The 22466-nt window shown below is 36.7% G+C and overlaps 1 protein-coding gene across 1 annotated transcript; it reads left to right on the forward strand.

The window, feature by feature from the left end:
• Nucleotides 1-16185: 16185 nt before the first annotated feature.
• Nucleotides 16186-19937, forward strand: gpr35b (G-protein coupled receptor 35 b). Its single transcript, XM_027137297.2, has 2 exons — nucleotides 16186-16403; nucleotides 18304-19937. Exon 2 carries the CDS (start codon nucleotides 18307-18309, stop codon nucleotides 19183-19185), a length of 879 nt encoding a protein of 292 aa, XP_026993098.1. The 5' UTR covers nucleotides 16186-16403; nucleotides 18304-18306; the 3' UTR covers nucleotides 19186-19937.
• The last annotated feature ends 2529 nt before the right edge of the window (nucleotides 19938-22466 follow it).

Genomic DNA, 22466 nt, shown 5'->3' on the forward strand with positions numbered 1-22466 from the left:
GTAAGAATAAAACAGTAAGAAGTGTTCAGGTAATAAAGTGAACAGTAACAGGTAATCTGAGGTAGGCAGAAAATTTGCAATGTATGTTGGTTTGTTATACAACCTAGAGGGGACAGCAGACCATTGTGGGGCAAAACACACACACACACATACACACACACGTACATATAGCCAAGAATATTTTTTGTTTCTTCTACTTTTATTTTATATGTTTTTTTATCCGATACTATTTTTTATTTTAGACTATTGTAATATATAGATTATCTGTGATGTTACTCCTGTTACTTACACTGCTTTATCAGTTTTTATTTCCCCTACAGGTTATAAAAATGGTTATAATGGTACATCACGTCTCATCACCTCTTCATGAAGGTTTTAGATCCCCGGTGCTGTGATCTGCAACTGTGACACTGCGCCACCCATGACTTCATCAGTCAATCAAAATTAATTTGATCCCCCACTTTACTATAATGACAGGGTTTTATAAATTCTGTCTAGATACAGAAACAGATTGACAGACTGTGATTTCAAAGGATCTGATTTATTCACCACAATGAGCTGTGTAAATCAGTCAGTCACTTGCAGTGTAGAAATCTAAACATCTGTAAATGTATATTTTTATTGTATTTCACTCCTTTGCTGAATACAGCAGCACTGACCAACATAGTACCAGCCTTGACCAGGAAAAGCCGGCTTAAACCAGTAAGGTGCTAATGCCAGTCTGTGCGAAGTGTAACACACAGCCTCATGCTGAGCACAATCTTCATTCATGCATATTTCCTGCTCCTCACTGTTTATGTGTCCTGCTCTCCTGCTAAACAACCCCCAGTTCCATAGTTTCAGCCTTTTCTTATTACAAGCACAGTGGTCCAGTGATTCAGCACAGCAGGAATCCAGGTTTCCAACCTGACCTTGTTGTACTGTCTGTGTAGATTTTCTCAACATGTTATTGTAGAATTTGTGTGAGATTTGTCAGATTTCGCCCACCTTCCTTGCTCCAGGTGTTAATGTGTGTTCATCTTCTTACTTCCAGCATTCCTGGATTCATTGCAACCCTGGATTTAAGCATTTATTGAAGATTAAGGAATTATTAAATAAATTATGCATATATATATATATGTTTTTTGTGTGTTGGTAACATCATTGTCTTGCTGTTAGGAGTACAATTGGAGTTGTGCAAAATTGCCTGTGCTCCTTGTGCTTCAGGGCTTTCCTCTGGGTACTCTGGTTTCCTCCCCCAGTAAAAAGACGTGTTGTAGGCAGATTGCTTTCTTGAAATTGTACAGTGTGTGTGAAAGAGATTGTGCCCGGTAATTTCCTCATAGTAGGATAGTCCCTTGGAATAGGCTCCAGGTTCCCCAAGACCCTCTTCAGAACAAGCACTAAAGGTAATGGATGAAATAACAGCATATGTAACATAAAATAGTTCAGAACTAAGGTATAAAATAAGGTTTATTTTACATTTGACATTTCACATTTGACTACTTACAGCTCTCTTTTATGTCCACAAGCTCATATTCCACATTACCTGTAATAGTCTGCAATCTCGGGAAATTGTCACTGGATCCTGAAGATTGGCATGAAGTACACTTGTCAGAATGTTAAAACACTACAAGAGTACCTCTTCAAGTCTCTAAAGCAGATTGGTTTTTCCTTCCGGCTATCGACACCTACACTCAAAGCAAAGGAGACGGTCCATTAGTGGCTGAATAAGCTTGAAAAACACTGAAAGTGAAAAACACTCCCTAGTGAGTCAGCCTATCACATGTCAGTTTTGCAAGCTGCTCAATTAATATTCATGATTTTACCCGTGACTCTCATTTTTTTGTGAGAACATGATTCTCACAGCGTTAACTGATAAATTGTCTTTTTTCAGTAAAAGTCAGCTTGGGTTTTAAGGCTACTGTAGGATTTATCCTGATTGCCTGAGCAATGAGGCAGTTGGCATATAGGAAGGCCAGGTGATGCAATTCCCTGCCATTCCCTGTTATGAAACAGAGAAGAGATTACAGTAAGTAGGTTAGTGGAGCAGCAGTGGAAGTATGAATCTTTCCCTCCCTTTCTCTCTTTTCTACCACACGATGATTGGATGGCCAAGCTTTCGTTCATTGACTGGAATTCAGCTGTAATGTTTAGAAGAGCCTCGCAAAACTAACCACTGACTCAGGAACAGATTCTAGTCCTAGATTATCAACAGTTAAAAAGAAAAAAGAATAAAAAGCAAGAAGCTATAACTAATCAAATTTACTTTAGGCTATAAGTCAAACCTCTCTTGTTTAAAACAGGTTTTATACATATTCCTACTCAAATATACTGTTCCTTCCTTCCTTCCTTCCTTCCTTCCTTCCTTCCTTCCTTCCTTGCTTGCTTCCTATAAGTATAATTATCCTTCCTATAAGTATAATTTGATTATGTTTAATTTATTCTTGGTTTTATTTTTATTAGGCATTGCATGTGTTGCACATTTTAAAAAATCTTTTTTGTAATGACATTTCACTGCACCATTTTCTCTGACTGTCCTTTTATCCTTCATACAGCAATATGAGAACCTCTTAGTCTTAAGTAATTCTATATGCATTACTCTTCTCAGAATAATTAACTAATCAGAAAGCACCTGTTGCTCTATGGATTAAATTGATCCTCTATTTTAATTCAGTTAATTGATGTCAGCTGTGTGTAAGCTGAAGTTTTGCTGATGCTGGGCAGAGGCGGCATTTGTGAACCATCTGATACTGTACTTCAGTAAACAGTGAGACACGCTGAATCCTTGTTGTGTATATGATGTGTTCCCGGGGAATTGAGTGACTTTATCTATACCATTTCATAGCTACGATGCATGAAAACATTCACCATGGGAGCTAATCAGATAACAAGCCAAATGCATAAAATATGATGGTATTAATGAGGATCTAATTTCTTCCTTTTTCTATCCTTACTTCCTTTTACATTGTATATGCTTATTGTATATATTTACATGTGCATTTCTGTACTGATAGCTCTGTCAGTGAGTATTGCTCATCCAGTATCTTCTCTTGGCTCAAATGATTCTTATCTGTAAAAATGTCTTTTCTCTCTGTTCTTACTCCCATTTCTTTTCTTCCTTCCACCTTGATGTGAGTAAACAACTACACAATGCAACTACGTAAATGTCAAATGACTTGAAATGAAAATTGTGTCACCTTTCAATAACTGTACTATGTGTAAGTTGGCAAGTAGAGTACTTCCTTTTAAACAATGAAGAGCAAATACTGTAGATTGCAAAGTAGAAACTCTACTCTGCAGTAAAAGCAACGCATCTATGATCACTGCCACACAAGTTGAAACACAAATCTGTGATTAATGAAACAAAATTTTGTAACTGTTATTTCCAATTAGCCTAATTACATGAACTTGTTGATTAACTGACCTGTAAATACCAGAATCTTTTCTGTTTTGGACCTGTGTCTTTTTGTATGCATGCATCATGGCTTCATAATGGAAATGGTATTTACAGATCATTTAATCAACAAGTTCATGTAATTAGGCTAATTTGACATCACAGTTACACAATTTTGTTTCATTAATCACAGATTTTGGGGGACACAGTGGCTTAGTGGTTAGCACGCTCGCCTCACACCGCCAGGGTTGGGAGTTCGATTCCCGCCTCCGCCTTGTGTGTGTGGAGTTTGCATGTTCTCCCCGTGCCTCTGGGGTTTCCTCTGGGTACTCCGGTTTCCTCCCCCGGTCCAAAGACATGCATGGTAGGTTGGTTGGCATCTCTGGAAAATTGTCCGTAGTGTGTGTGTGTGTGTGTGTGTGTGTGTGCCCTGTGATGGGTTGGCACTCCGTCCAGGGTGTATCCTGCCTCGATGCCCGATGACGCCTGAGATAGGCACAGGCTCCCCGTGACCCGAGAAGTTTGGATAAAGCGGTAGAAAATGAATGAATGATGAATAATCACAGATTTGTGTTTCAACTTGTGTGGAAGTGATCATAGATGCATTCCTTTTACTGCAGAGTAGAGTGTTTTGGACCTGTGTCTTTTTGTACAGAATGTATGCATCATGGCTCCATAATGGAAAATAATTGCTAGAGAAATTAAAAAATCTGATTGTGAGACTTCAAAAAGATAGAAAATGATACAGGAAGATTAAAAAGAGGAGAAATAGACACAGGGGTTATCAATATGAATAGGAGTATCTGTGACAATGCATGGCATGAACTCCTTTGGATGGCAAAACCCTTGCTTGCTTTTCTGCACATTCTTTGATCAGACAAGACTAAGATAAATTTGTTCGGCTCAGGGCAGGTCAGCATGTTCGGCATAAACCAATAAGCCAATATACATTTGTAGATAGCACCATGAATGCCTGCAGATGTGCCAAAATACTGCCAGACAAAATGACTTCCAGTCTCCAGAAGCTTGCCAAAAAAGCAATATTCTTCCATGATAACAATCCAAAACACACTTCCATGTAAGAGTTTCTAAAGAAGATGTTTGCTCTAGCCAAGTTTTTTTCCTTGAAATGATGTTATGCACCCGATGTCCTTTGCACTATCTAGAGCTGTCACCAAAAATTACGACCTGCTTAAGTATATCACCTGACTTGAATCTAATAGAACACCCTCAGGGTGTTTATAAAAGAGTACGGTAGAGTAAAATAACCCCTTCAACAATGGGCAGCTGGAAAAAAAACAACATCTGTAGTCTCTGAAGAATGGCAGTACATCTCTTTCAAAAATCTGTACAACACTGGTGTCCTCAAAGCCAAGGAGGATTTGGTACATTATCAAAAATGAAGATGAACATACAAAGTATGGAAAAAAAAACAGTTGAATCTCAGTAATGTCGATTTACTGATTTTTGTTGCATTGAACTCCTACTATGGATTCTGTATTTTTAACATAGTAAATCTGAGTGGTTCATGATTAAACCTGATTTTAATTTAACCTAAGAGAAGAGACTTTAGAAGTAATGCAAGTACTGTAAGTTGATAGAATTTTGAATCATTTCACATTTAAGTGATATTGCACAACTCGCTTCTTTTGTACTCTATACCTGTGACCTTCTAACCCTGGGCCTGTCATGACCTCATACTTGTTCAATCACTGTATTGCAGCTTTTTGTGCTGGAATAATTCAGCCTTTTAAACTGTTCTCCAAGGTCACACCCACTGAAATATACACTTTCACTATACAACATTATATTTTGCTGTCCATAAAGACTCTCTGTATGCACAAGTCTATATGAACAATGACAAAAAAGGAGATCTTTACAAACAGAAATTGAGAAAAAGATAATGCTTCCAGAAAGAACATAAAATAGGTCAGAATAAACAGAATAACACAGAAGACTGAGTAATGCTGATTCTAGGTTCAAAATTCATTATCTATTCATGTCACAATAAAAGTTTATTTAACTTATTTATAGCAGCAAAAAGTTATTACAAATCTAGTAGTCTAGTCATTTTTCCTAGCCTGTAAATGGACTCTTCGTGATCACTTCACACATTTTTCCTTAGAAGGCAATCTAACACTGCACTCTACTAAAGCATGTAACTCATGATTTCTGAACTCTGACTGGAAAAAGCCAAAGTAAACACTTCCTCTGGTTCTTAATCTAAGGCCACGTTCACACTGCAAGTCTTAATGCTCAATTCGGATATTTTGCTCAGATCAGATTTTTTTGTTTGGCTGTTCACATTACCTTTTAAAATGTGGCCTATATCAGATACCAGTGTGAACTGTTTGCTGTTTTGAACTGCCCCGCATGCGCAAACGAACAATAACAATGACGTCAGACGCAACACGCCGTTGCGCTAAAGTTGGCGAGATTATGGAGGAAGTAAGCATTTTCCCTTTTCTTTCTAAATGTTTGTGTAATGGCAACACAGATATGCAGTGTTTTGAAAATTTTTGGATGTCGAGGGCAACTTTTGATTATTTGATCTATTTTGTAGGCGTAGTCACATTTGTGTGCGTACTCGCCGGCGCATAATTGTGACGAATGTCGATGTAGATTGACGTAAAAGTCACATCAAATCCGCCTTGGGTGTTCACACTGCGGCCACATTGGAAAAAATCAGATTTTGGTCTGATTCAGGACCACATATGGAAGTGGACTGAATCTGATTTGAAAAAATCAGATTTGTGTCTGATTTGAGTGTTCACACTACTCCTGAAGAAGTCTGACCTGGTCACTTGACCCCAAAAAAAAAAAAAAAACGGATTTGGGCAATTTTGCCTGCAGTGTGAACCTGGTCTAAGGTGGGTGGTTCGATTCTGAGTGCTATTTTACCAGCTGGTCTGGTTTAAGACTAACTTGCATTTACATTCATTCAAGCATTACAAATGCTTATACAGTACACAAGGTGTCTCACTATATTTTTGTGGATTTTATTATTTTTTCACTTCTTTACTGTCCCACAGTGTTCCCCTGCCACTCATGCTATGCATGTGTTGTGGAAACTAATCATCGTTTCATCGTCTAAAATCCACACACGGGTTGTTTTGCTTCCGTGTGCTCTATTTCAGACTAAACCTAAATTTTAGCAAAGTCACAGTGAGCCCTCAATTATAATATATAATTAATATCATGTCATCATTGTCACTGCCAACAGGAAACTAACACCAATATTAAATATAAGTTTATATTGAATTTATTTTTATTTCAACCAACGTAGACAAATTCTGATTTTCCAAAAATGTACATTTTAATATTTAGCACTGTTACTAAACATACACATTCATAAACAAGTACAATAAACATCAAAACAAAACACAAGCTTTCATGGAAGAGTCCACATTTTCCACCCACAGTGTATCTATCTGAATGTAGCTCAAAACACATCATTCCGAATTCAGACAACGCCCATGGGAAGAAGGAATGGGTTTGGTTAGAGAGAACTATTTAATGGCTTACATTTCACCAGAAGCAGAGAGCTCTAAACATTATAAACTTCTCCTTTCACTCCACAAGAAGGTTTTCAGAAAATGCAAGTTCTCAGGGGACTCAGAGGACAAGGTGAGGGACATTCTGGACAGGTTTCCAAGCCCATCACAGGGTACAATCACATACACACTACAGTCAATTTAGAGACACCAATCAGCCTTCAGTGTGTTGGGAAGGAAACCACAGTATCCTGATAAAAAAAAAAACTAAAGTATGGGGAGAACATGACTTTGCACACATACAGGGTGGAGGTGGGAATCATACTCCCAATCCCAGAGGTGCCAGGATTTACTAAGGTTTTTTTCTGCTAACATTTAATCCTACTAAGCAAAACCTTTTCTTAAGAAGAAGCCTTCATTATTGTCTCATATACATTACTGAACAGTGAAATAAGTTGCACCATACAGTACTATACAGTACTTTTGTAGTTGGGGTCAGAGTGCAGGGACAGCCATAATACAGTGCCTCTGAAGCAGAGGGGGTTAAGGGCCTTGCTCAGGGGCCCAGCAGTGGCAGCTTGAACATATCTGTACGCTTACATCAATTCATACCTGCTGCACTTTCATATATAATATAATCTAAAATAATATGATATAAAGTAACAGTGATGAGTTCCTGATAAAGACATGTGTATATGTATATACTACTCTGAGGATGACTCTAGCTGTTTGCCACCATTCAGCCACAATGTGAAACAGAAGAACAAACACAATACCGTAACCACTATCAGAAAACAAAGACACAGCAGGGCTTATTGTGAGTGAAATATAAGACAGGAGGATACTGACCTGTTTTCATTTAAATAAAGTGATAAAAGGTGTATCCTCTTCCCTTCCTTTAGTCAAATCCTACAAACCAAATATGACTCATTGCTATAAGGGCAAGCATCTCTAATTTCAGTGTGCATGCTACTGAATGTTTTATAATTACAGTTTAAGTGTGCTTCACATATACAGATTTGTAATGTGTTATATTTGTAGTGATTAAATGAATGGTTCTTAATGTGACTGCTCTCTCTCTCTCTCTCTGTCTCTCTCTCTCTGTCTCTCTCTCTCTCTCTCTCTCTCTCTCTCTCTCTCTCTCTCTCTGTCTCTCTCTCTCTCTCTCTCTCCCTCCCTCATACTGTTTCTCAGAATTTCAGCTATCCACAGGGATTACGTCTGAGTCACACTCCTGCCTATCACACACTCCTCCCCCTCTCTATTAATCCCTCTCATTTTCCCTCTTTTGAAAGCCCTCTAAGCCGAGCTCACTTGGGCCTGGTAATCTGATGTGACCACAAAGGACCACACAACCGGGTCAGTGTTTCAGGAGAGCAGGAAAAAGCTGTGTTCCAACATAACTCTCTCTCCAGACTCTTCCTTATCATCTCTAATTTTGACATGCCTCTTCTTTTTCTTCCAAATCCCAAATTCAAAACTGAGTTAAATGACTACATCTTTTTGCATTCTTACAAATGGTCCCTGGGGATTTGGAGCATATTTTGGGCAGTTTTATTCCTGCCAAACTAGCGCAGGCTTGCATGTAGGATGTTTTACCAGTACTTCTCACCCTGCTAATGAATGAATGCCAGATCTTTTAGAAAGTCTAGGTTAAAACAAACATTTTATTCAGGTGACAACCTGATAATCTTTATTGGATGAGTAAATGAACTCATATTTATTCCAAACTCAATTCCCAATTTCACACGCTCCAGTGTTACCCAAATGAGGATGGGTTCCCTTTTGAGTCTAGTTCCTCTCAAGGTTTCTTCCTCATACCATCTAAGGGAGTTTTTCACCTCAGACTTGCTCATTACAGGTAAATGCAAATAAATAGACATATTTTGCACATTTTATGTTCTGTAAATCTGCGTTGAGACAATGTCCATTGTTAAAAGCATTATACACATAATGAAATGAATTAAATTGTAATTGAATCAAACATACATAAAAAAAAATAAAAAGATAATATGGATTATGAAATGTGTCAGAGATGTATTAGTGGGTAGTTCCAATATTAATCAAATTAGCTATCGTATCATATGATAATGATCAAGTCCACTAGGATAGACTCCAGGTTCTCTGTGACCCAATAACAGAAAATGCAAAGAATACAGAAAATGCAAAGATGGATAATAATCATTACACCATCTTTATATTATCCACGCCCAGGTATACATCATCAATTTTTTTGGCAGACTATGTAATAGTGCTCGATTATATTTTTATGGTGTAGCGGGCAGAACAAAGCATGAACCGAACATAGTTTATCCTGGTTTATTTTAGAAAGCTACATGGCACATTTATTTTCTCTAAGACATAATATTCTGCAATTAAAAAAAAGAAAAAAATGTCATCTGGTGTATTATGATTTAAAAAAAACTTCTGAATCTGACAGAATAAAATTTATTACAGCAACATGAGTTGAACATTGGGGAACTTTTTTCACCAAAGACAGCTGGTGTAATAAGACGAGCCTTCACTCACCCCTCTAGCCTTAAGCCCTTTAATTTCCTAAAGGATGTCTGGATCTGGACTTGTGAATATTCCATATGAGAAAAATGAAGACCATAATAAGTAATAATAAGCACTTTATAACTCTTTGCTATATTTAAAAACATTCTAGAAAACAAAGCTTTATGTCTAAGACACCAGATTCTTGTCTGTACATGTTATAATACAATACGAATAGACTTTCATATCATGCTGCAAAGACTAAAGACTTTTGATATCTTCACTGTTTGCTACTAGGCAATAAAATGTAAAGCCGGTTTGTCCACAGTTATGTCCGCTGACATTTGATGTCATGTTTGCGTCCATATAATTAAGAATTTAGCTGAAACTAAAAGCTATGTAAGGTGTAGGATTTACTGTAAATGTATTCTTTACTGAAAACTCTACATAGAAAAAAGGCATGTGCAAGGCTTCTTTAGATAGTAGTTACTGTAACTGCTTCTAAGCTTCTACATGAAACAATTTCTAACAGGAAATACTTAATTGGAGTGGATTTTTAATATAACAAGTATACAAGTGATTTCCCCTGATGGACTTCCTAGTACCACACCTTCCTACATATAATGTCCTGACTGAATGAACAACAGTGTTCTTATTTTGACAAGATTTTTCTATATTTTCTAGGCCCATTTTCTCGTTCTTGTGTAAAGCCCTCCCATTGCTGAATCATTTAGCTCAGTGACTAAGTCTCAGGGCATGATGCACACCATACAGTAGGTCAATATAAGCCTGCATAACAAAACGCCAAGTACCCATCATGTCCAGATTTCTATTTTTTCCCAGATCGGGGGCCAGATCGTGCTGGAATGGCACCAACGGAAGGGAAAAATAGACAAAAAGAAAAAAAAATTATTCCATACTATTTAATTTTTTTTTTACTTCCTGATATTATTTCTTAATTATTCTTTATATCCATATATCATATTTGAAAAAAGACAACAAAAAGAGCACAATATGGCACAACTAAGAAAATGAGGTAATTTGGTAAGCTGGTAGTTTCACTTTAAATGGTTTTGGGATGAACTGTATGAGAACAGATGCTCACAGGACCATGCGAGGCATGTGAAAGGGATGGACAATCATTTCAAGGTGGCGCTCCCATGGAAACGAGGAAGCACACATGCAAGTGTATGTATGTGTGTGCATGCAGTGGCTCAGATGAGTCAGCGTCAGATGCCATGTCAGATTGACCTATACTACATTGAGATATAAGCATAGATAGATAGATAGATAGATAGATAGATAGATAGATAGATAGATAGATAGATAGATAGATAGATAGATAGATAGATAGATAGATAGATAGATAGATAGATAGATAGATAGATAGAAACTGGAAAATCATAATTTTTCACAATATGTCAAGCATCTCTTCCTATTTCTCTTCCTCTCCCCTACAGGGACTGCACTGCTCTCTATTTGGCCTTGTGGCCTACTTCTGCTGTCATCCCTCCCTCCTCCTCTTATACTCCTCACCATAGGTCATCCACTCTCTCATTCCCTCTCATGCTCCCTTCCTCCCCTTTCTGTCTCTTTCTGCCTGTCCTTATGCCTGTTTCTTTTTTCTCATAACAATTCCTTTCTTTCTCTGTCTACTCCTCTCACCTTATTCACTCTTCTCATTCAGTGACCACTCTCCCACTTTCTCTTTAACATCCTCATCTGTCCTTTTCTCTATAGATCCCTTTTTGTTACAAACACAAGCTCACTAGTCCCTCCATCACCATGGTTACCAAGCTACTTATTTTATGTCTATCCAGCCTAACAATGCCTTTCTCTGTTAAGCCTATATCAAATATATACTGCATTATGTTCCTTGTTCTTGGAAGATCTTTTGCTGTGTTTTGAATAACTCGTCTCTCCCGTTCTCACCAGCTCCCTGGGCGTCACTGAGAAGTCAGCATGAATTCACGCTGTGTATGGTATTGCCAATCCAGACTAATTATTCTCTGTTTATATTGCACAGTCACTCGCACTGTTTCACTGGGTATATTTAATACTAGGAAGAGATAGAACACCAATAAAGCATGTACCATTCTTATCTCTTGACAGCAATGTAGTTAATTAAAATAATATAGAGAGACAAATAGAGAGCTGTAATAAAAAAGAGTCACAATTTGGTACGTAACAACATGCCACAATCTGAATGGCTGACAAATTACAACTTTGCTCAAATTAGAATACAACACCAAACAGACTACAACCCAAATTACACACTGTACTTATCAGAGGTTCAGGTGCCTACAGTCAAAGACCAGCAGGCTAAGGAACAGATTTTACCCCACAGCGACCTCCTTACTGAACTCTACAACTCACTAACCGAGTAGAATTTCCCCTTCACGCTGACGAACCTTCAGATCTGAAATTGATCAATGTCTATATATTCATCAATATATATACATATTCTGTACACACACACACACACACACACACACACACACACACACACACACACACACACACACACACACACACACACACACACACACATATACGTGTGTGTGTATGAACGTAAAGAAAATCTGGATATTTAAATTTTTATATCTGGATATCTGGTAAGATGCATGTTAGGCATTTTGTTATGCTGGCTTATGTTTATCTACGTCATGCATCATGCTAGGTCTTAGTCACTGAGCTAAATGATTCAGTGATAATAACATTCTGTTATGGGAATGATCTTTGTGTATATGGGCAGAATGGTCCAGAAAATGCAGGAAGTATTAAATGACTGCATTATCGAATATAGTCAGATATTTCTTTGATAAACAGGGAAGTCCCATTACAAGAGCTTATTATCACTGAATCATTTGCTCAGTGACTAAAACTTTTGCATGATGCATGACTTAAACATAAGTCAGCATAACAAAATGCCAAATATGCATCTTACCAGATATCCAGATTTAAATTTACATTTATTTTCTTCCACAGAACAGGGACCAGATTGCATCAAACCTTTCCCTAGACTACTGTATGGCTTTATGTAAAACAATGACAATTAAGCTCAATTAAATTGCTATTGATATTATTTCTATCATTTTTTAGCATCGTATTTTAGCTGCAAATGCTAACTTGAAGAGTTAGTCTAAGAAAAAGCTAGTCACCAATGTTCCTGTACTCTTTTCCAGATTCATACATGTCATACATCATACATTTTGAAGATGGATACATGTACTACAGTACACTGCAGTCCAACTGTAGCCTTCAAACCCACAGAATTTTAACCGCTATACAAAACCAAGTCAACCCTATTAAAAGTACTATTACACTGTCAGTGTCATTAGAAATACTGTGCAGGTCCAGTTTTGTATGGATTAAAATACAATTTGTTTAAATGGTCCTAATGGAGCTAATTTAATACCAAAGAGCTAAGAAGATTTATTTGAAACACTCAGAGCATTCACCGTTCTAACGCTCCTGATATTCGTTAGCGACTCATTAACAGAACAAACACAGTAAGCCAATTTTCTCAATTATGGCATCAGCTACTGACATACTGACACCCTTATGAAATTGCTCTTTATCCAAAGGAGAACTCCGTCATGTCCTGAAAATGCCTGCTGTTCTTTCAGCATCACTGTTTTTCACTCTCTGTGTCACGGTGACCCACAAAAGGGACATGTGCAGTTCGGGACATTGCAAAGACCAGCAACCAAGATTTCTTTATTTACCAAGGCTACATGCTGTGACCTTTTGTCCATGCTGTACGCTTCTCTTGATTTTTCCTAGACATATGTAAGATGGAATAGAAGCAATTTTGAGGAAGAATGAGAAATGAGTTGTTACGGGGAAAAGGTTATTGTGACATGTAACATCAAAAATGTGGGACATCGTAGAAAGAAGGTTTTTTTTTTCCTTAAAAAAATCCAAATAAATGGATGTGTTACTATTGTGATACAAACATTACCCAACAAAAACAAATGTTTTCAAATGCACATACAATTCTGTTATTTCCAAGGACTAGAACAGTGTCTGCACTCCCCTCTTGGCTTTTCTGTTTTATCACTGAATGCTTTGTGTGCTTTAGTGATTTCAGTCCCAGCCTTGTAAATTTTTTTGACCCTCTGCTTCTTAAGTACGAGAATGGAGTTTAGCAATGTGGAAAAGGGCAACATGACAGCAAAAATACTCCTGCCAACAGAGGGAGCCTTGCACCTTCTTACCGTCAGTTTGAGCAGAGAAATAACTTCTAACCATTTATGTTGAAATGAATTGCTTTCGTTTAAACACCACATCTAGTAAACCTCATGTGGTACCAAGAGTTTTGTAATAGCTTTGTACAACCACCAATGCCAAAATAATCTATTTAAATATTTGCATTTGTTCTACTGCTTAAAGCAAAAGGAAAAGAAAAGAAAAAAAAATACAAACCCACTTCTGGTTCCTATTTATACATAATATAGCTTGTCTTATAGCTAACATGTCTTTGTGTTTTATTTACAGCTAGTTTATTTTACCAATTTGTTTGCACCTAGCTTGTTTTATAGCCAGCTTGTGCTACTCTGTTGGTTGCTGCTAGCTCTAATGACTTTTGAAGGCACTTTTCTTATTTTTTTTAGTAGTAGCTAGCTTGTCTTATAGCTATCTTGGCATTTGATTATAGCTAGTTTATCTTCCTTTTTTAATTATAGCTAGTACATCTCACTGTTGTGGCTGTAGTTAGCTTGTCTACAAATCCTCTAACTTGCACAATGCTAAATATAGTCTGCACACTGATCAGCTCCATCGTATGTATTATACTGTAGGTCTGCATTGTCTTGTTTTGAACGTTTTGCACTAGGTTGCACATTATGCACTTTGTGTCACTAGGACAACTTAGACTTTAGTCCTTAGCTCTGTGTTTTATGTACCGGGCAGGAGTCACGCACGTCTCCTTCTTAGTCGAGCCTGACACTTATCAGTCAATCAAAAATAGAGGCTACACAATAGCCAATCAGAAAATAGCACTATTGTATATGGGTAAGATTTAACACAACAACCAATGGAAAAAAAAATCAAATCCTGTTCAGCATCATCCTCGTTCTCCCACAGAGAAAACCACTGGAGCTGTGAGCATCACTTTGTTCACAGAGTGAGTCATGATCTCCTGTTTTACAACAAATTCACAACTTCTTTGACACAAACAATGACATTTTGACTGTTGTTAGAGATGTTTTCCAGATAATCAGCATCAGTTTTTCATGAGTGTCTGTAACTTAGCCAACAGTTTTACAGCCTGTTCACTGACAACACCTGCTCAGAACAAGTGGTCTAGTGCCAGTGGTTCTCAAACTGGGGGCCCTGAGATGGTGCCAGAAAACATCTGAGTAATAGAGGCCCCTGGTTCCTTTTTTCAAAGGTGACTGGATTGAACCAATTTGGGAGGCTATCAAAGATAACAGCCTTTTTTTAGTGCTTCCACATTCTAATGCTGATGCCCCGAGGGTATTTTCGATGGTCGGTTTGAACAAAAACTCAACCTGAAACAGCTTGTCTCTGGACGGGACGGGACATTGTCCTCAATTATGACACTAAAAATGGCTGGGCTTGAGCCGAACTGTTTTATATGGGAGCAATATTACAATACTTTGTATTTGGTTAAATTGTGATCAGTGATCTAAGCACAACACCCCCCAGTGTTTTTTTTTTTTTGTGTGTGTGTGTGTGTGTGTGTGTATATGTGTGTGTGTGTGTGTGTGTGTGTGTGTTGGGGGATTTTGGAGATGTCACTCTTTCCTGTCTTCTAAACATGAGAGGCCTGCAGCTATCTGAACACAAATATGTCTTCAGTTCATAAGATAAGATGCTGCAGGAAGCAATGAGATAAGTGCAATGGTATCAGATTTATCAGGTGTATGTCTCATGTGTGGCCTGTTCTAAGAATCTTTTTAAAATCCTTTCTACGCATTCATGTAACACTGGATAAGTAACAATAGACAAAGCACATTTCCCTTAACCTTACTCTTGTCAGGACTCAGCCCGTACTTTGGCCATGTGCATTTGTGTAATGAGTCTGTCAGTGTTTTTTGCCCTGTTTCTGTCTGCTGTCTTGCCCTGCTGTTAATTGTTTGCTCCCCCCACTCATTTGTCACCATGGACACTAATTGCGCTCAATCCTTTCCCCAGGTGTGTTGTCTTAATCCCTGACTGTCTCCGCTTTGTGATTGGTTCCTGTTTGCTATATCTACTCTGTTTGTTCACTTCCTTGGTTTTAGTTGTTGTTGGTATGTTGTGTGTTTCTGTTCGATGGTCCCATTGCCTGTTTGTTCTGCCTCGTGTTGCCTGCCTGACTGTTTTTCTGTTCCATGTGTTGGCTGATTAAACCTCTTAACTGCATTTGGATCCTCACTCGCCTTTGTCCCGCCATGACAATTTGTTTGTGTTTTGTCACGTGTCTGCCCCGCCCTTGTCTCTTCCTGCCCGCTTCTGTTCCTCATGTTTCTGATTGTCTTGTCTATTTAGTTGAGCCTGTTGTCTTTTGTTGTCATCCTGTCTCAAGTATGTGTATGTTTCATATCCTTTATTTGCGTCTGTTTTTGTTCCCCCAACCATGACAACTCTAGGCCTTGAAAGTCTAAAACATTACAAGAAAATTGGATAGAACTATATATTTAAGGAATTAGAATGTAAGCTACATTTGATCATCACAAATGTGTATTATAACAATTTCCCAATATATATTAAAAACACAGTTGCCTAGATTGAATACTTTTACAAAAGTTCTTACTGATACAGACCTGTGGAACATTTGTTAGTGGTAAAGAGGAAGTGGAGTGTTGCACGTTTGTGCCTATTACATGACATGCGCCTGCCACAATTTGTGACCACAAACATTTAACCACACTAACGGAAAGGTTACCATTTCATCTGCTATACATGGAAAGATATCTGTCTGTTTCTTTCACATCTATTTACACAATGACTCCATTTTGAGTCTATGGACTGTTTCAAAACTTTACTGTAGTTCTAAGTTCTGCGAAAGAGAGAAAGTTTGCATCACGGTAAGTAAACCCTTGTTTTTTTTTTAAGTAAAAATGCTATAGAAAGAAAAAAGCATAATTGCAAAAAAAGATAGAATTGTAGAATGATAGTTTGTTTTTTTCTTTTCTTTTTGTTTTTGTTTATTTCAGTTGCTATTCTTTTTTACTTTATTTATTTATTTATTTATTAAGTGTTCATTCAGGAAGTCATGCTTAGAGACAAAATAGCTCTGAGTTTATTTCACCGCTTCAGATATCTTCTAACTTGATACTAACTCTGTCAGTCTATTTTACACTTATTATAATACAAGAATGATCCATGGTCCAAGACAGGTCTGTTGTGGAGAGTTTAGTCTGATCTTCTACCTGACATATTGTTGTCTAATAAGCCTGAACAATTTGTTTAATAATGTGTGACAAGAATGTGCAATGCTTCTGCCATACGCCATCAAATCATTAGTGAGTGTATCAGCCGTGGCAGTCTGAAGTGAGGGAACGTTATAATGAGTGTTTATTTCTAATTCATCCACCTGGAATGAGTGCAGCAGCGTAAATCTAAAGTGTTTGAGCAGGCAATGAAACATGTAAAGGACAATATGCACACTGTAATGCTGCATGTTATCATAACACCATGTTTGCATGTATTTACCTCTTCAACAGTAGTAAATGAAGTTGCACCAGGTTGCAGTTCATTTCATGTGAGCAAGATCTTTGCAACATGTCCTATTCGACTGCTGAAGAGCCTAATCTTTAACTAATGAGCTGTGGAAACATGCTAAAACACATGAAGTGCTAAACTGCAATTTAGATGTAGGTTATACAAAGGACGGGCAAGAATGATTAGATTTGCCTAGACCCCAAATTAGCTGAGGCTTAATTACTGAGAAATAAACCATTGCATGTAACCATTAGGTGCTGGTAAAGGAAAATAATGTTTTATCCATCTTATACCACAAAAATTTGCTAAAAATAATAATGAATAATTTTTTTCTTTATTAATGAATGAGCATTTTTAACATTAGACATAATTACTGAATTTACACAAATGATCCGGTTCAAAAGGTTATATACAGAATGCTTTGCACTTGGGGGAAGTTGGGGGAAGTGATAGATTAGCGGTTAAGGCGTTACTACTACTACTACTAAGGCGTTAGGACTACTCCTCAGAGGGGTGTGTGTTTCATACTGCCTCTGAGCAAGGCCTTCAAACCTCTGGATAAGGGCATCTGCCAAATGCTGTAAAATGTGTATGGATGCCTCAGTTGCACTCTGGTGAAAAAATGCAAAATCATACAACGTCTGTTGCAAAAGCAATCTGGAATGTGCTGGACCTACAGTAAAGGATTTTTCAGAAGAACAGTACATGCCTCATATCGTGTAAAAACCAGGATGTAGAATCAGAGCAAACGGTGGAGAAGGGCGATGGGGAAATAGCTGACACTGAAAAAAAGTGGACAATTTTCAGCGATAACAATATCAGAGAACGCCTGGTCAGCTATGTGGTAAACTTCAAAAGGTCAAATAAGATAATAAAAATAAATAAGATCAACCGTTTTTCCTCACTGATGCAAACTCGTGTGACAAGCCGCAATTTGAACCCCGTTTAAGCCTTTTCTTTAAAGGTCAGAACAATGTATTTTAAAATTTTTAATAATTATAATCAACATTTCCTTTTTGTTTTAAAAAACTATTCCTTATTATGTTCAGCTTTATGTCCAGCTTTATGTTCTGTAAAGCTGCTTTGAGACAATGTCTATTGTAAAAAGCGCTATACAAATAAACTTGAATTGAATTGAATTATTCATTAAAAATGGAGTTAAAATTCTTTTGCTGTTTATTCTATTTTGTCAGTTGCATGGTCTCATATGATGCTCACTTAGCTGACTGATTTTATTTGTCTCTTGCGGTTGCTTTGTCTCAGGTGATGGAGTTTAACTGCAGTTCGACGCACAAGAATGACACCAACTTTATTATTCTGAACCGTGTGGCCTACACACTTGTGTTCATTTTAGGCCTTGTCCTGAATTCCTCAGCCTTGTGGTGTTTCAAACGCACCCCCCAGTGGACGGACACTCACATCTACATGCTCAACCTGCTGCTCGCAGACTTCTTACTGACCCTTTTTCTGCCTTTCCGCATAGTCGAGACATTCTGCCCCATGACTCTGACTAATTTCTGTTCATTCCTGATATGTGTGCATTACACCAACATGTACGCTAGCATCTTTACCATCACAACCATCAGCGTCCATCGTTACGTAGTCGTCAGGTCCCCAATTCGGAACAAATCCTGTGGAACCTCAGAGGTCAAGAGAAAGAAGATAGCAGTTCTGACGTGTGTTTTCAACTGGCTCATAGTCATAATTCTCTGCATAACTTTCAGTCCAAATATGAAGCCAGAAAAGCTAAAAACATGCTATGACCGCAAAGATAATGAGAAGATGAGCATTAAATTCCTGTTGGTTTTGGAGATTCTTGGGTATCTTCTACCAATGATCATCATCATGACTTGTTCGATACAAGCTATCAGGGCCGTGCTAAAGTCATTAAAAGACATCCGGCAGCACGCACAGGAGGAAATTATTGACAAAAGGAAAAACGTCATCGCCATAATCACAGCCAACATGATTGTTTTTATTGTGTGTTTTACCCCGATCCATGCTGGTTACTTGCTGAGGTACATTTTAGATGAAGGCACCATTCGTAATTTTTATCATGTGTCCGAGTGGTTAGCAACAACGAATTGCTGTCTGGATTCTATCGGATATTACTTTTTGTTGAAAAAAGTTTGCAGAGACAATTGACAGCATTTGAAGAAGGGGGCATGGGCTCTCTGTGACCTTCAATGGACAAACAATGGCAAATAATAATATAACACCTTTCTAATACTGTCACTAAAATAAAATAATAATAAAAAACTAGACCAGTAGGAAAAGATTAATGGAAAGAAGAAAGAGAAATCTTTTTGTCAGAAAATGTAAATTTTAAACCGATTCTTTGAAATGTGAGATGCAGATCTCACATTTTCTGGCAAGTTGTGGGAGGTTGCCATTGTAAAAAGATTGAAAATCTAGTGTTTTCTTCCTTCTTTTTTATTTCTTTTTTTAAATAAAGCACATTGGATAGATAAGAGTTTGTTTTATCTCTATATCATATAGAGTACATTTCATATCTGACTGTAAATTATTTGTTGTGCTTATGTGAGATATGTGTTCTGCCCTAAAGCATTATGTACATGTGAACAGCTTACATGTCAGCAGACATGAAAATGAATTATTCATGTGAGAAAAATCACATCTGAAAAAAGAAACAACATGCACTTATTAAGAAGGCATGACCTCCATCTTGTGTAAAAATAAAAACACGTGAAATGTGTACCACATTTGAAACGTCAAATTTCCATGGAACCATATGATTATTAACTGTATATTAAAATATTCTCTAAGGTGGAGAATTAAAAAGGGGAAGAAACCATTGCTTTTGTTTCTTTAAATTGGGGCATGTTATTAAATGGGGGAATGTAGCAGCCCAGCCAATTAAACCTTCATGCACAGATTATATATTGTGACATGGATTTCTTACCATATACCATATTACGAGATGAAAACTGTTTCATTATAGATGTAACAACCAAGTCTATGTGTTGTAATGTCTTTAAAAAAAGCTGCTCTTTGGTTTAAGTGTTGCCTCACTTTCACTTGTAACATCTGACAAATGAGATTACATCCCAATGTTTAAATTCAAATTTTATTAATCACATACACAATATGTGATTAATATAATAATAAAATAATATAAAATATGACTTACAGTGAAATGCTATCATGACTGTTCATGTTGAAAATAGGGTCAAAATAAAAATAGAATTTAAAAGTAATATGAAATAAAATGGAATTTGCTGTACATAAGAAAAAGAGAAAAAAAAACATTTTATAAAATTGTTTGTATTGTATAATGAAATTAAAAAAATATATTACAAAAAATAAAATATAAAAAATACAGCATATGAATACCATAAAGTGACTGACAATATGAATCTGAAATGGTGATATTGATTTTATTTACATATTAGCATTGAGTTTCAATATAATAATAATAATAATAATAATAATAATAATAATAAATATATATATATATATATATATATATATATATATATATATATATATATATATATATATACACTGTTAAAAAACATGGTTTAATTTTCTTTTCAGTTCAACTGAAATTTGTTTTGAATATATAATAACCTGTCATTTATATATTCTAAATAATAGCCTATAATTAATGAAACAGTAGATATAAATAACATACAAAATAAAAAACAAAACAAAATGGCAATAAAATAAATGAATAATATTTAATAAAAGTCTGCCCTCTTGTGGTCATTTGATTGGTTACAATTCTGCAGGTATTTGTGATGACTGCCAATTAACTGTCTGGAGTAAGGCATACAATTGCTTTTTAGTTCAAAACAAACAAACAAACAAACAAACAAACAAATAAATAAATGTGCTTAGTTTAACTTATTACTATAAGGAACAACTGCACTCGTTTTAGTCTCCTAATGGTCTTAATGTTGTTGCGGTCAGCAGAAATGTCATACTTGCACAAAACCAACATTCTTAAACACTCTATGAAACTAATACATAATTAACTACAGCACTTGCACTTAATGCACACTCAGCAAACACAGAAAATCCATTTAAAATTGTTTATTTATGTTTGAATGTACTGTATACACTTACTGACTCACTTTAATATGAGAACTTCCACAAATAGTTTCCAAATGTATGCGGTTATGCAGTCAAATCGTGTTGCAACACTGCAATAGATAAAGTCCTGAAGATACAGGTCAGGAGCTTCAGTTACTGTTCACAGCTCATCAGAATGGGGAAATTGTCAATAACTTTGGATGTGACGGGCTGGTTCAAGCTGATAGGAAGTGATCTGGACTGGAAGTGATGCATCCTTCTTCTTCTTCTTCTTCTTCTTCTTCTTGGATTTCTCATCACTTGGAGGCCACTCACTGATGCTTAGGATGATTTACAATGACATCCACAAGATACATGAGGTTAATGTGGATAACACCAGTTTGAAACCATTGGCATAAGGCTACAGGACTGCAATTCAGCTATAGTTTGTTTAGATTATATAGATTGTTCTCCATCAGTGAACAGTTACTTCAACAAAATATATCATTCTGCCTATATATCATACAAATGAGGATATGTTGCCTACTGAATCTGGTTCCTCTCAAGGTTTCTCTCTAATATCATCTCAGGGAGATTTAGGAAGTCTATGTTAACTGAGATGTGAATTAAGCGTCCCTTCGTCCCTTTCATCTTCTTCGGAGGAGCGTACATATTAAACAAAAAATGTTTTACATTAAAACAAAAATTTCTATTAGAAAAAATTAAAGTGAAAATTATCATTTGTCATATCAGCTGACATTGAGTGCTGTCTGGTAAACTCTAATGTAGTAACTGTTTCAAACTAGGAAGTGAAACTACTGTATAGAATTTTAAAATTTCTTGTGAATTTATTGTAAATATAAGCACTCAAACAATAATAAAGCTAACAGCTGAATTATATATTAGAATTATCTTTCTTTCTAGATGTAAATTCTTCCATCTGACATGAGACATTCCTTGTTTGCTGCCTCAAAGCTCTCTAATTAATCTTGAGCTCAGGTTTCCAGGCTAAAAACTCCAGCTTATTCTCACCAAATACCAGCTGTCAATACAGACATTGAGCTTGTCAAGCTGGTGCTGTTGTTAGAAATGTTCTTAGAATATAAACAACTACAACGACTAATCCGTCATGTCCTTGTTGTTGTCCACGTAGGTGGCTTTCAGGTCTCCATTTTTCTCCCCGGCCTAAAAGCATGGTGTTAGTTGATTGGCGACTAGGTGTAAATTGGCCCTAGGTGTGAATGAGCATGTGAATGTGTGTTCACTGTGTATATGTGTCGATTCCATAGGATTCCCAGCAACCCTGATTACCTCGGTCAGTTAACTGAAGAGCAGTACATGTATATTCGGTAATCATAAAGCCTTTGTTAAGATGTTGGACTACTGATTGG

The sequence above is a fragment of the Tachysurus fulvidraco genome, chromosome 22, assembly GCF_022655615.1.
Source record: "Tachysurus fulvidraco isolate hzauxx_2018 chromosome 22, HZAU_PFXX_2.0, whole genome shotgun sequence".
Lineage (NCBI taxonomy): Eukaryota > Metazoa > Chordata > Actinopteri > Siluriformes > Bagridae > Tachysurus > Tachysurus fulvidraco.

Coding starts and splice junctions, on each gene's coding strand:
- gpr35b (XM_027137297.2), top strand. CDS start 18,307: ATGGAGTTTAACTGCAGTTCGACGCACAAGAATGACACCAACTTTATT.